At 35.5% G+C, this 15,401-nt stretch overlaps 1 protein-coding gene across 5 annotated transcripts in view; it reads right to left on the bottom strand.

Moving 5' to 3' along the window:
* Pkhd1l1 (PKHD1 like 1) overlaps window positions 1-15,401 on the bottom strand; it is a 189,220-nt gene that overhangs the window by 101,965 nt on the left and 71,854 nt on the right. For 4 of the 5 annotated variants that reach the window (XM_074069062.1, XM_074069063.1, XM_074069064.1 and 1 more), the window contains 12 exons: window positions 15,200-15,332; window positions 14,581-14,776; window positions 12,632-12,774; window positions 11,739-11,843; window positions 10,826-11,014; window positions 9,943-10,113; window positions 9,190-9,416; window positions 7,524-8,511; window positions 5,111-5,359; window positions 3,778-3,927; window positions 1,457-1,631; window positions 29-185 (listed from right to left, as the gene is read on the bottom strand). In XM_074069062.1, the coding sequence (XP_073925163.1) occupies window positions 29-185; window positions 1,457-1,631; window positions 3,778-3,927; window positions 5,111-5,359; window positions 7,524-8,511; window positions 9,190-9,416; window positions 9,943-10,113; window positions 10,826-11,014; window positions 11,739-11,843; window positions 12,632-12,774; window positions 14,581-14,776; window positions 15,200-15,332 (2,883 nt within the window). The remainder of the gene's footprint in view (window positions 1-28; window positions 186-1,456; window positions 1,632-3,777; window positions 3,928-5,110; window positions 5,360-7,523; window positions 8,512-9,189; window positions 9,417-9,942; window positions 10,114-10,825; window positions 11,015-11,738; window positions 11,844-12,631; window positions 12,775-14,580; window positions 14,777-15,199; window positions 15,333-15,401) is intronic. The other variant, XM_074069065.1, reaches the window with a different exon arrangement.

Here is a 15,401-nt window from a genome sequence, read left to right as displayed (position 1 = left end):
ATGACTGTTACACCAATAGCAGTATTACCCGTTTGGCCAGGCCCATGGTTTGGATGCTGACATGCACTGGGGCCAGCCCTGAAGAAGTGTGGGCATTTGTCATGCAGACGATATGTGTCCTGTTGGAATACTCAACATCACATTTGGCTTCAGCTATGGTGATATGAATATCCTGTGCATTTTCACTGTAAAGGAAAAAAAGGGGAAACAAAGCATTCATGTTTTTCTCAAATTTTTACATCACATATTCAAATCCCTGTATTCATACACGTTTTTGCAAATGTAATGATCTTACCCTGTGATCCATCAAATGCAGATCAACACTTTTTTCAGTATTATGACTGTGAAATGTTTGTTGGGCAAAAAGTAAACTGAGAGTTTAAGAGGTCAGGAAAAAAGAACTGTAAAAACTAGTAAATGTTCTGGTGCTAGAGGAAAAACTGCCTAGGTTCAAGTTTTTTTTTTTTTTTAGTTTTGGCCCTATTGGGGTTGACTCAGGGCTTCCTACTTGTGAGGTAGGTGCTCTACTGCTTGAGTCACGCCTCCAGCCTTTTTTGCTCTGATAATTTTGGACATAGAGTCTTGCTTTTTGCCCAGGCAGCTGGGACTGCAATCCCCCTATTTTAAACTTCCCACCATTGCTGGAATGACAGATATGCTCCACCAGGTCCACTGAGACGGGATCTTAAAAACTTTTTTTTCCTGGGCTGGCCTAAAACCACTGTCTTTCAGATCTTAGTCTCCCAAGTAATTAGGATTACAGATGTGAGCCACTGGTGCCCAGCTTCAAGTTATTACTTGCTGTGCCCCAAATAGATGCCTTTCCGTGAGACTGTCAGGGATCATTTTGTCTGTGTGACACTTTCATCATATTCACAGAACATAAGACTTCCATTTAAAGTGCAAGTCCAAGCTAATTGTTAAGTACTTGAGGAATTAAAATTGCTTTCTGGAGTTCATATGACGTGGTGTTTTGAAATCAGCTTTATCCACTAGAAAAATCATGACAGGGGAGTTCAGAAAATTGAGCTGAATGATGAGTGTGAGAAGAAGGAACCTAAGCCATTATACTGGGACAGATCTGAGGTGTGGAGAGATGTGTCTTTGGCCCCATGAAGCAGGTCATGGTTAGAGATGAGCTGGTGGAGAAAGTACAAGAGAGGGTAGTTGAGGCAAGTTACTTAGTTTCTTTAATCTTAGTCTCCAAACTATAAAATGAGATTAAAAACATCATCTCACATGGTAAGGCAGGAAGTTTCTGTACATAGGCAAGCATGTGACATAGAGTAAGTTCTCAATAAATGTTAGCTATTAATACAATTTTGTGCCTCAAATGTCGCTTACAAGCAGAAAGGTTCAAATTGCATGATGATATTAAGCACTGTGGCAGCCTAGACTCCTAGGCACAATGGCTTGAGTCTGGACACATGTTAGTAGATTCCCTTGAAGATGGTACCTGAATCCAGATCCCATGACTGTCAATTTGGTGCCCCCTGCTGTGCTGCCTCTCTTGGGAGATATTTCAGTGATGAATGGAGTCAGTGACACCATATACGTAAATGGAGTCCTGGACTGTGATGAATCTTTCCCATTGATCACACTCACTTCACAGACTTGCTCAGGGCCTCTGCCTTTGAGAAAAAGGTCAGATTGAATATAATTCTGCCATCAGGCCTGATTCATTTCCAAAACCTCCATTTTCAATAACATCTTTTTCCCACAATCACATTTTAACCTACACAGACTATATGTGAAGTAGTAAAAACCTCTAGCAATAGACAAAAACATCAAAAAGTTCATGCACTTTACCAACAGGGAAAAAACCCTCAGACTGTCCCTAGGAGTCTCTTACTGTAGACAATTCTGCAACCCTGCCTGCTTGGTTTTCCAGGCGTAGAGGACCCAATGTTCCAAATTAAAGCAGGAAAAATAGAGGAACTGTCAAAGGCAGGTATACTAACAGCTGAAAGCTAGATAGGAGACAGAAAAACTACAGAAACCCACATAATAATGTAAAAAAAGACACAGAGCCAGTGTTAAGACAGGAACCTAGAAACATTGTCAAATCGCAACAGCATGGCTGCATAGTAAAATCAGGCTACAAGCGCTAGTGTCGGATGTTAACTAAGCTGTTGAACATTAAAAGGCGGAACGGAAGGGTTGAGCTGACCAAAGTAAAGCTACTCAACAGCAGGGATACTTTGAGAAACCCCTTTGGACATCTACTTAAGTATTAATAATGAAAGATAAGACTGTAAAATAGGTAAAGGGTATGTGGGAGTACTTGTGGGAGAAGGGAGGGTGAGAGGAGGAGATGAGGGTAAGGAAATATGGTTGATGGCCTTCATATTCATATATGAAAGAGAACGATGAAACCTCCTGCAATTGCTTTAAGTGGGGCAAGGAGGGGGTGGCAGGAGGGAGATGGTGGGGCAATTTAATTTAACCAATGTACAATGTAAGGCTATTCAGAATTGGCACAATGAATCCCCCTGTACAACAAGCATATCCTAATAAAAATGGGAAAAACATTACATTTTCTTCAATATTATTTGTTTAAAATGTCAAAGAAGCAAATAATTCAGAAACACTTCAACAAATTTTGATAATGCTTAAAAATATGTTTGGTAGTATGCAGTTTTGGTAGTGCTCGGGGACTAATATTTCCTAGACAAAAGTTCTACTATTGTAGAATACCTCCAGCCTTTTCTACTTTAGGTTATTTCTCAGACAGGTTGTCATGTTTTTGCCCAGGCTGGCCTCCTACCTACGCCTTCTGTGTTGCTGGGATTATGGCATGAACCATATGCCCAGCTTGCATGTTGGGATGGGGTCTGGATAACTTTTGCCTGGAGTGGCCTTAAATCTCAATCTCCCTGACCTCTGCCTCCCAAATATGTGGGATTACAGGTGTGAGCCACCATGCCTGGCCAAAACATATTTGTATTCATCTAGAAAGTCACTTTATCTAAACATCTTCTTAAATTTTGTTAAATAATTACAATTTCTTTTACAAGTACTAGATATTTAAACTTCATAACCACCCACTAAATTAGAGTTAGTGATATCTCTATTTAAAAGAGAAACTGAAGTAGTAAAGAGCTGGTTAGTTAGCACAGTAAGTGGTAAAATTGAACCAGGGACTCCTTAGAGTTCAGATTCTTAATTATGAAATAAAAATAAGCAACTAAGAGTAATAACAATAGGAAACCACACGTCCATATTCTGGATATAATTCTATCCATGTTACATGTGTTAATCTCATATAATCCTGTGATCTACGCTGCTGTGATAAATCTTAATTGACAAAAGACAACATACAGAGAGCAACTTGTTCAAAGACAAACAGCTACGGCTTGGATCTTGGCCAGGCACTACCAAGGATCACATTCAAAATCATTACCCTCTCCTATCTTCAAAGGAAACATGTTTCTTTACATAAGAATAACATAATAATAAAGACATGTTCTCCATTTAGCATGCTCAATAAACTAAGAACCATCAGTTGATATGAGAAACTGCTGGGCTGGTGGAGTCCCTGCCTAGTGAGCATGAGGCCCTGAGTTCAAACCCCAGTACTGTCAAGAAAAAGAAATTGAAAATCATCAGACACTTGCAAATGAAAAGTTCTGGATAAACTGCATAAAATCAGAGCAGTCATAGAAGTGATTCAATCATTTCCAAGGAACCCAACAACTTGAAAGAAGAAATTGAGACTGTGATCTTTATAAAGTCAACTGTTTCTCAAAGGCTGCCATTCTTTTGCTGAGCGCCTACCTTCATGAGGTGGTATCTCACACAGTAATGCTGTGGAGTCAGATCTTAGCCTGTCAGTCACACATTTGGAGCCACAGACCAATATGATCGAGTTTTGTGGATTAAACCCAGTGCCTGTCACAGTCATGATTTGGCCACCACCAAAGCTCCCTAGTGAAGAGAAACACAGGGAAAAACTAGGCAAATTCAATAAAAACTTCTTCTGTATACATATCTGCATAACTTTATTTAAAACCTGAAATGGAAGATACATTAAATTTATTATATTTTTTGTGTGTTTTTTATTATTATTTTATTATTCATATGTGCATACAAGGCTTGGGTCATTTCTCCCCCCTGCCCCCATCCCCTCCCTTACCACCCACACCACCCCCTCCCTCTCCCCCCATCCCCTCAATACCCAGCAGAAACTATTTTGCCCTTACTTCTAATTTTGTTGTAGAGAGAGTATAAGCAATAATAGGAAAGAACAAGGGTTTTTGCTGGTTGAGATAAGGATAGCTATACAGGGAGTTGACAGAATATCTTTTGGTTGTAGTGTTTTGAAATCTTCAATGAGTAGATGTCACAAGGGGTGATTTATGGAAACTGTCTCTAGGAACTAAGCTTGTATGCAAAAGAGATGTCACAAATAATTTCAGAGTAGTCAAAACATATCATGTAAAATTACTATTTTTAGTTAAGCACATTGGTTATACTTTCTCAAGGTTTTTAACCATAAAAATAATTTTCAAGTAAAAAAACATTTTTTTTTGTGGAAATGCATGGGAGTGATGTTTGAACATGAGTTGTAAAAATTGCCATAAATAACTTGGCCATTTTAATTAGGGTAAATTTTAAATAACTGTACAGTACTTAGCCTAATATTTTGAAATGATTAATTAATGCTCTTGCATGCTTATTTGTATGATGAAGAAAAACATATTAAAATATTTTAAAGTGGAGGAAGAATGAATTTTAGCAGTGTTTGAAGAACATTTCTTCTAAATGAGAGAAGTGTTCTTTTTGAAGAATTAACCTAGAAGGTAACACACACGCACAGGAAATCAATGTGAGTCAATGCCCTGTATAGCTATCCTTATCTCCTTCCTATTATTGCTTATACTCTCTCTACAACAAAATTAGAAATAAGGGCAAAATAGTTTCTGCTGGGTATTGAGGGGGTGGGGGGAAAGGGAGGGGGTGGAGTGGGTGGTAAGGGAGGGGATGGGAGCAGAGGGGAGAAATGACCCAAGCCTTGTATGCACATATGAATAATAAAAGAAAAAAAATGAGAGAAGTGTTTCCTGAAATAATATGAAATATTTGTATGTTCCTTCATGTTTGTAATTACCTTGTGTTGGATGGATATTTTGAATATGAAGTGGGTACTCAAACACAATGGTGGACACAGCAGAGCCCCTTATCTTATGATGCATTGTCACAGGGAAAATACCCCCAGCATGATCTCCCACCATGCACTGCAGCACACTGTCATTGACCATAGTCACATTACACTGACTGTCACTTATCATCACTGAAATTCCCAAGATATCAATACCAAAGTTGGATCCACTGATCTCAATTTCAGTTCCTGGTGGACCTAAAAAAAATAAAAGCAAATCATATCAGTACATATTTGAATTCTAATACTTGTCCATTCATTTAAAGATATACTTCTTTATTTTTGTACATAAAATAGTATCCAGTGTTTAAACCTAACAGGAATAATTGACATACATGCTGTATTATATACATTTTGGATATAATATAGACTACAGTCTATTTTATTGACACAAGTGATTTATCTTAATATTCATTGTTTGCCATTCCTTCTGTCCATTCCATTGAATTATACATACTAATTCAGGTGGATAGAGAAAGAATGAGGAAAGAAGAAGGAAGATATAGAGTTAGGAATTATGAATGTCTGAGCAGAGTAATGTGGGTAAGAGTATATTTGAAGAATGAGTCTTATTATTTTTTATATCCTATAGTTTTCTTCCCTGATATTAGAAATTATTCAAGAATGGACTGTATCTTTCTTCATTCAAATATTTTAAATAGCTATGATATGATAAACAAATGAGGATATGAAAATAATTTGGTGCAAGGTAGAAAATACACAAAGAAAGGAACTGATATGAAGACTTGTGGATGAGTGTTGGACATCAAGGTCAGTAATAAATGGACACAGAGAGGAAAATTTTAACCTCTCTGTTCCTTTGCTTCATTCTTTTGACAAATGTGCACCAAGGGTATTAAACATAGATCATCCAAATGAATGACCACCACTTAAACTTTAAATGTATAGACAGAAATATCTATGATTTGCTACAAATGCAAAATCCCCAAGTAATTTTTAATTTTAATCCAGGAAGTAACAAGAATCACCATATAATTGATAATAGTGAGGATTATCAAAATATAAATCATTTTATTTGTGAATCATTATCGTAAAACTATAAATATTAATGAAGTATTTAATGTTAGGAATACTTTAAAGATACAAAGTAAAATTATTTTATAAATCTTAAAATTATAATTTTATTGGACATTTCACTTTTCAACTAGAACAGTATTTTTCTAAGGATGACCTACTGCCTTCCCCTTCATGAAATAAAACATCTCAGGTCTCATTTGTCTACAGACCTCTTACACTTTACAAACATTATTTTGAAAGAGATATTCAAAGAGAGAGGTGGAAAGAGAAGTGCTCCATGGAATTAAAGAAAAAATGTCATTACTTGTAATGACTCCAAATATATGGCTATGCCATTTCTATTGTTAACATTTGCTTCTAAATGAGCAGACTTAATGTATTAAAGAAAATTTTAATAGTAAACTTCTTGAAGCAGAGAATATATTTTACCCAAGACTAATACATTTCCCAGTGATATAAACTTTTAAAAAAGACGTTTTAAAGGCTAACATTTAAGTAATTCTTTATTCGATGTGCCATTCTAAGTTACATTTTATTAATGAAATTTTAAAAATTTTTACAAGATAGGTACTTGCATGTAGGAGAAAATTGATGTTTAAGGAAGAAAAAAAATCCAGAAAAACAAAACCTTGTTCAAAATGTCATCATTAGGAAGTAGAAGAACCAAGATTTGAACCCAAGCATCAAGGCTTTGCTGTTAACCATCACATTGCAGCTGCTTCTTCAGAATTCATTACATAGATGATAAGCATTCCAATAACTTGAGGATAATCAGAAGCAGTGGAGACCAGTAAAAAAAGGATCAAGAAGACATCTTAATCTATTCTTAGCTTAGAAAAATGTGTCACACTAAGTCATTAAGTAAATGTTATTTTATGATAATTTCTCCCTCTGAGTGAGCTAATTAACGCCTTAAAAAGAATTTTCCTATATTAACAATAATCAATTCTCGTGTCATGGAAATAAAGTACTCTGGACAATTCTCAATGTTAGTAACTGCTTGCAACAGTAATGATGTAAATTACCCATGTTGATCTATAGATATTCATCTATTTCTTCCTAATGTGAAATTAAGCTCAAGATAATGGAGAGTCTGATCTTAAATAGAAGATGAAATTTGGCTAAAAATTTGTGAAAAATCATCACAAAATACAGACTACACAGATCTCACATATTAATATCCCATATATTAACTGGGTTAAGTAAAAGTGTAAAGCACATCTCAATAATTATTTATGAACACTATTGTAACTCTTTAGTAATGAACACTAATGATAATATGACATTCAGATGATTTTTAAAAGGCAGATAGATATTAGAGTACCTCTATTTGGGACAATTCCTCTGAGAAATGGAGTATCTTCCAGGGAGTATGCAAATGACAAAGGTGGGTAAGTGACATCATTAACCATTATCTTCAGATTGGCCACTCCACCTCTCCCTGCTGGAGTGCTGCAGTGGACCTCACTAGAGTTGATGAACATAATCTGACAAAGGTCATCCCCAACAGTGACTGTGGTATTGCCAGGATAGAAGCCATTGCCTGTGATCAATAATGTAGTTCCACCACCAACACTTCCAGATGTTGGTGAGACAGATGCTACTGCAGGGCTGCTGACAGTCAGGTTTCCCAGAGCTAAGCCTTTCCTCTGCACCACAACGCTGAGAGAATGAAATCCGGCAGGGAGAGGAGTCATAAGTACAGTGATGTTATTTTCATTAACATCTACTGCCCTGAACTGTTGATTTCCAATGAAAACAGAAATCTCCTCCAAAATAGTCCCAAAACCTTCTCCTTCAATAAGAACTTTTACAGGTCCTTTGATAGAGTTTGGGAAGATTCCTGTAATATAAGGAGTGATGCTTTCTAAGTATGAAAAGCTGCAGTTCCCCTGACATTGGGCAGGTACTCCATGTATTAGAAGATCTACCAGCACATGCTGTTCTGGAGCAGGGGGTGTGTCACATTCAATGACTGTATAATTCACAGTTAGAACATTGCATGGGAGATGACGACCCATAAAGACTTCTACACCTACAGAGGACACTCCAAATCCAGAGCCTCGTATGGTCACTCTTGTCATTCCTGTAGTTGATCCTACATTTGGCAACACCACATCAATATTCGGCAAAAGGACAAATCGCCTGTCAAATTCATTAGACAGTGTGTTGATAGCTGCACCCAAGTTGTAGACAATCAAAGTGACAATTTCTCTGATGCCAACATCCATTGAGTTTTGAGGGTCAATATGACACATAATAGAATTATCACTACTTTCTTCTACCACACAGGGGTAGCTACCAACCGTAACCTGAAAGTGAAAGGTATATGAAATAAACAAGTAAATACATTGTTCCAGTCTGAACTGAAATTTTAAATTACAACTATAATTTCAAAAAACTAATTCTTTGAAAACTTAATTAATTTGGGAGCTGATTAAGACATGTTTTGAATTAACTTTAATACTAAATTATGATTGTTCATATATTATTCACAACAGCCAGAAAGTGAAAACAACTGACAAATGGATAAATAAAATATGCTATACCGTACACTGGAATATTATTCATCCATAAAAAGAAACACTAACACACGGATGAACACTGAAAACATTATGCTAAGTGAACATAACTGTTCACAAAGAACTATATATTATACAATTTTAATTATAAGAAATGTCTAGAATAGGGAAAACTATATCGGTAGAAAGTAGGTTAACCTTTGGGTTGGGACAGAAGGAGAAGTTAGGGGTGATGCCTAAGTATTTGGAAGTTTATTTTGGGGGTAATGAAAATGTTCTAAAGTTATTGCAGTCATGGATGCATAACTCTGTAAATATACTATTTTGTACATATTGAATTGTATGCTGTCAATGGGTGAATTGTATGGTATGTGAATAACATCTCATTAATCTGATAATATTAAATTATGAATTTATAGTCAAAATATCTTCCTTTTATTGAATATAAGACAGTCTTTATACTCTTACCTTATTAGCACATGCAAGATTACTGAAGCCATGTCCAGTAATCGTTATCAATTCATCTACTGTTCCGGCAGATGGAGTAATGTTGCTTATAGATGGTGAATCACAACTTGAAAGCTCAAAAAGCAATCTGTTTGAATTGTTAACACTGGTATTGTTCAGATCACACAGGGGTTCTGCTGCTAGGCAGCCTCCCACAGGGCTTCCCAAGTGCAAATTCTCAGATCCTCCTTTACACAAAAGAATTGCCTGTAAGTCTTGGATAATATTATAAACTAAGAACTATGTAAAGACTACATTACTCTTTATTTTGATGGAGATAGCTTTAAATTCTGGTAAGCTTTTTTTATTATTATAAGAGGGTCCCAGACAGAAAAAAAGATATTAAAGACTTGGGCAAAGATGGCGCAATAAGGAAAGAAGAGCGAATATAAAATTAATTTATTTTATAATTTGTCCAAGGTCAGATCCCACAGGGAAAGTGAAACAATAACATCCCCTAACATTTTAATATATTTGGGGGCACATTCAGAATGTCAGAAGTTTTTCACATTACATCTTGCACACATGGGTTCTGGGAGACTGTCAAAAAGACATTAATATCATATTTATTCTCTAGAACAAGTTCCAGACTCAGAGCATTACAAACCTATTCAGACTTATGCTGTAAGAGGCAGAAACAGGTTAGACTCAGTCATGTGACTCCTATTCTACAAAGGCCACTTGAACAACAGTTTCCAACTTTAACCATCTTACCCTGAGCATACATGGCTTCGGTGCTACCCACATAGAGATGCAGGGGAATGTGCCTGGTTTTCGCTGGCAAAACATTAATGACTCCTTGGAGGGAAATGGAGTGAGCCTCATCAACATACCCGCTGCTGTAGTAATGGATTCCAGGTGAAGTAAATCGGTAAGAAAATGAACCTGCCATAAACAAGATTGTACATAAAAAAAACCACACAAGCAATTAATGCATCTTTGAAATGGGGGTGGAGAAATTTGAAACAATCACTTAAAGGTATATGTAGGTGACAAGGCTCTTGTTTTTTATGTGTTTGACATTTCAACAGGAAGTAGTAAAGAAATGACTCTCTGGCTCTAAAAGAGATATCTTGTATAATGAAATTACATTCCAAGAAGACAAGATGCAGTGTTAGTTTTTTAGAAAACCATGGCAAGACTGACATAATTTACCAAAATTTAAAGAAAAAGTCAAAATGCAATGCAATTTTTTTAAAAAAACCTATTTGCATGTATAGAACAAATCAAGAAATCTAAAAGGCACATTTTACACTGAGCTGCCCTATAAGAAACATTGATTCTAAAGCTGATTCTAGTAAACAGAAATTCATCATTTGCTACCTACCAGATTGGTATGATTAAAACATATATTCCTATTTTCATTATATTTTGGTCAATTATCATGGTAACAATGACGCATCTAATATTAGAACTTACTTAAGTTTGTACGTTACTTTGCTTACACTCATTTATAATATTTTTATTATAGCTATAAAATGCACTTTATACATTTGTGTGCTTTATTTATGTAAACATTTTAAGTCTAAACAAAATGTGTTTCATTTCATCTTGGAAAAAGAGGTATGATGCAAAATTCAATAAAGTAGAAACATACCTGATAAAGATTTTTGCCTTCCATTCATAAATCCTTTTCCATCATAAATTGTACTTCCAAGACTGGAGACTGAGAAAACTCTGTATCCTATTCCCCTAAGAAATGGGCGTGTTTCCCAATACCAGACAACTGTGTCTCCCACAGACACGTTTAAGACTGATGGCGACCAAGCATAACCTAATCCATAAACTGGGAGCAACAGTGGAGGAATATTTTAAAAGGAAAAGGAATAATTTTCTTATTAACTTTGAAAACACTGTATTTTTATATAGTCACTAGTGAAAACAACTTTTTAATTAATGTTGTAAAATTCTGGTATGTACATAATTTGAGCACTTAAACAAAATAAACAGGAATAATAGACAGCAAGACAATGAGAAGATAAGGAAGAAATAACTAATGCAACTCCAAAAGTGATGATTAAGAGAAAACTTACAAAAAATTGGATGCTCAATAGATAAGTCATTCAGAAATATTAGTGGAATATTTTTTTTAAACTCTGGTAATTCTTTAGACATAAGAATTTTCTGAAGCATATAGGCATGCAAATATATATATATATTTATATATATATATATATGTATACACATGTATTCAATTTTGACTTGAGTATTCATTTAGAAACCCATGGCTGAAAATAAATTACAGTAATTCAGGAGGTTCTATACTGTAACAAAACCAAATGGCTATTCCTAAGCATGGAACTTGTAAAGCCTAGCTTTCTAAACTCAAGTTTACACCCACTGACAACATGTATGTGATCTCCTATGTCAAGTGGAGACCATTGGCAAATTATAAAAGAAGTAATAACACTTGTTCTTTAAATAAATCAAAGAATAAAATAATTTAAAATAAAGTTAGTTTCAGGGTAGAGTAGTTTTCTTATTCATAATATATAAACGCTGGTTGGTACCTAAATCTTCCCCATTGTTGGTAATTCTGAATTCATTCCCCGTTGAATGAAGAATACATTTTATGACACTTTCAGATGATGATGTAATGTTACAAGGGAAGGAACCTAGAAAGAATAAGGTTGGACAAAGAAAACATTTTCTGAAATGTTTTTTGTGAACTATAAAGATGAAGTATCATTAGTAAACAGGCAAGACCCTGAGTCACTACTTGGGAAGCTGAGATCTAGAGAATGGCATTTCAAGGCCAGCCTGAGCAAAAATTTCAAGGGACCCCCATCTCAACCAATTGTATGGTTGTATGCACATGTCATCCCAGCTATGAGGGAGGCTGAGATTGGGAGGCCACGGTTCCAGCCCAGCCCAGTCCAAAACAGTTTCACAAGTCCCCATCTCAACGGAAAAAAGCTGTGCGTAGTGGTACACATCTGTCATCCCAGCTACAACAGGAATTCTAAAATAGGAGGATAGTTGGGGCCAACCTGGGCAAAAAGGGTTGGAGGTGTGGCTCAAGTTGTAAAGCTGCCTAGGAAGACTTGAGTTCAAACCCCAGTACCACAAAAAAGAGAACCAAAATAAAATCCTCTGTGTTATATGGAAGGATCTTTGAAACTTTACTTCTGATGGTAATTATATTTGTACTGGTTATTTTCAAAACATGACCTCTCCTTTTGAGGTGTTCTATGCACATTAAATATATTACAATTATTTGTTAAAAAATCAAAGATTCTAAAGTAGTTATTCAATTTCTCTTTATCCCCTTAATTAAAAGACACTTAAGTTTTTTTTACACTAATAGAAAAATAAAGATTTTGCATTGAGAATATTTGTGTAATAACTCAGCACAATAATGCTGAAAACGGTAACAACTCTCCTGTGAGAATGAAGGTCTTACCCAAGAGGACTGTATTCTCAGCTGGAATTGTGCTGAACCCAAAACCCATGATAGTGATTTCGGTCCCACCATACAAGGAGCCTCTCTGTGGAAACATGTGGGTCACTTCCAAAATATACTGTATCGAAGCATTTAACTTGTCTCTGAGAAAGAGAAAGGAATAGATTGTTCAATAAGCTTCCTTCCCACACATTCATAGTGCTGAACTGTGGCTAGGCTATGATTCTTTTAGGAAAAGGAAATCATTGAATATAAATTAAATTAGACATGGTTTTTTCAAGCTAGATATTCTGGCAATTATCACAGCCTCAATTTGATTGGATTGTATATGCTAATTATTTTGAAAATTAGGTTTTTGAAAATCTGATAGCAGAAGCATGTGAGATAGAAGATTTCACAATAATATGGAAAAATATGATTATGAGAACTGAGGACACAAGAAATATAAGAAAACCTTTAAAATATTTTAGATTTCATTAGGTTAAAATATAAAGACAGCTTTATCCATTAAAAATGAATAGCAATTAAATCCCACACATTATATAAGTAATACAATTTTGTACAATTAGATTTATCATTCTGTGCTTGTTGGAAACTTGTCAGGATTTTTCTTCCCACTATTTCAGGAAGAGAGTTTTTAATTTTCTTTGCTTTGTTACAGACAATATGCCTGCTGTCAAAATGTACAATGTCTCCCTGATCTGACAGAGTTGACTCCCACATTCCAGGTTCCCACCATAACAGCACAGGCAGAACAATCCCACTGAGATCTGTGCTAACTTTCATTTAACTGCCTCATCATAAATGAACCGGAATTCCTCCAATTATCATGTAAGTACACATTTATATGGAGTAACTTCTACACATTATTGTTGTCCATCTAAAGCAGAAGCCAATACCTCTTACAGAACTCATATGAACTTCCTGTGAACCTAAAGCAAAATGCAGTCCTGTGGCTATGGTTACTGTCTCTCCTCTTCCTCCACCTCCTACAAGGGTTTCGCTTCACTGCAATCATCAATCCTTTCATTCTGACATCACCTTTATTTGCTTTTTTTTTTTTTTGCGGCTTTGCATATTGGGGCTTGAACTCAAGGCCTTTACCTTGAGCCACGCCACTGGCCCTATTTTTGTGAAGGGTTTTTCAAGATAGGGTCTCATGAACTATTTGCCTGGGCTGGCTTCAGAATGCAACCCTCCTGATCTCTGCCTCCTGGGTAGCTGTGATTACAGGCATGAGCCACCATCACCAGCTATTTGCCTTCTTTTTAAGCACTACATTTGTTTCTTCTTTGTGTAAGTATTTCAAACCATTAACTTCCTCGTGTAATAGCTAACATTTTACTTTAACAAATAGTTTCAGGGAAAAAAATACTAAACCCCTACAGGAAATACAATTGGAGAAGGACTCTGCCTCTACTTTTACCTTTATTTGGCTGTTCCTACCCTTTTCCTGGCTTCAGAGTCCTTCCCTGTTCCTCAGGATATTAGCTTCCTGTATTACACACTCTACCTGGTACCTACTATTCAGTCTTTTTCAAATTTACAGTTAAGGTACAATACTGATGTAATTCTCTGTTTGAAATCTTTCTTTTTAAAATTTTTCTCTCCAGTGACATTATTAGCACCATTAATGCAAAGAACATGCTCTTGTTATTCCCTACTGTGAATCCAGCATCCTCTCTAGAAACTGTTTGATATTTCCTGAATAAATGAAAATCATGTGACCTACACACAAATCTAGCTGAACAGAGAATTTTACAACCTGATCTGAATAACACTGGTGTCAAAGACAAGTGTCATGTCATACTTACTGAGATTTCTCAGAATCTTTTGCGAAAGGAGTTATGGAAAGGTAAAGAAAGAAATGACTATTTATTTTTTCCTATCCCAATTCTACTAGCCACATGTGTTCCACAACTCTGTTAAGCTTGTGGTCATGATCATACCTTGTGGATGCAAAACCCCAGTTTCTGACTTCTACACAGATATCATGTTTTCCAGGAGGCAACACGGGCAAAAGGCATCTAATATGTGTGAAGTTCCAGTGAAGAACCTGACAGGTTTTTCCTCCAACATACACCACCATGTTTTGTGCAAGTTCATTTCCAAAGTTATAACCCTTAATTGTTAAGTTAACATCACCTATTATTTTAAAAGAAAAAATTAATACAAATCTTCACTTTATTATCCAGCATGAGAGTTTCATATTAAATAAATCAACTAATTTCTCTTATTATTTATTTGAATTCAGAAAATTCAAACACTTTCAGAAGGAAAAAGAAAAACAATGAAAGATTTGATGGCTGCCACATAGAGATAAAATTCGTGTTTATTTCACGAGGAAAAAAGACAGCAAAGTTCTTTTTAAACAAACGGTATTTTTCTTCATATTGCACACGTTCAAAGTAAAATTATACATAGACTAATCTGTTAAAAAGAAAATCAAACTTGGGACTGGTTTCACTATAAGAAACAAAACTGTAGGAAAAACAGTTCTTTGAAAGACTTTCTAAAGTGGCTTCCATGTATATATTAAATGACTGATCTTTTTGAAATATTTCTTACCTAAAACTGTCCGTATTTTTGGACTAAAATCAGTTATAACTGGAGTTTGTAAGCAATTATAACTGAAAACATCCTTTGCTGTGGCTTGAATTCCATTGGTAAAAACTGAAATATCAACTGTACCCTCAATTCTCTGAAATAAGTGAGGAAAAAAGACAATTAGAAAATATTAAAGGTTTAGATATGGAAATCCAATGGCTGA

Source organism: Castor canadensis, chromosome 3 (genome assembly GCF_047511655.1).
Source record: "Castor canadensis chromosome 3, mCasCan1.hap1v2, whole genome shotgun sequence".
In the NCBI taxonomy this organism is placed as follows: domain Eukaryota; kingdom Metazoa; phylum Chordata; class Mammalia; order Rodentia; family Castoridae; genus Castor; species Castor canadensis.
This window is presented reverse-complemented; position numbering and strand designations above follow the sequence as displayed.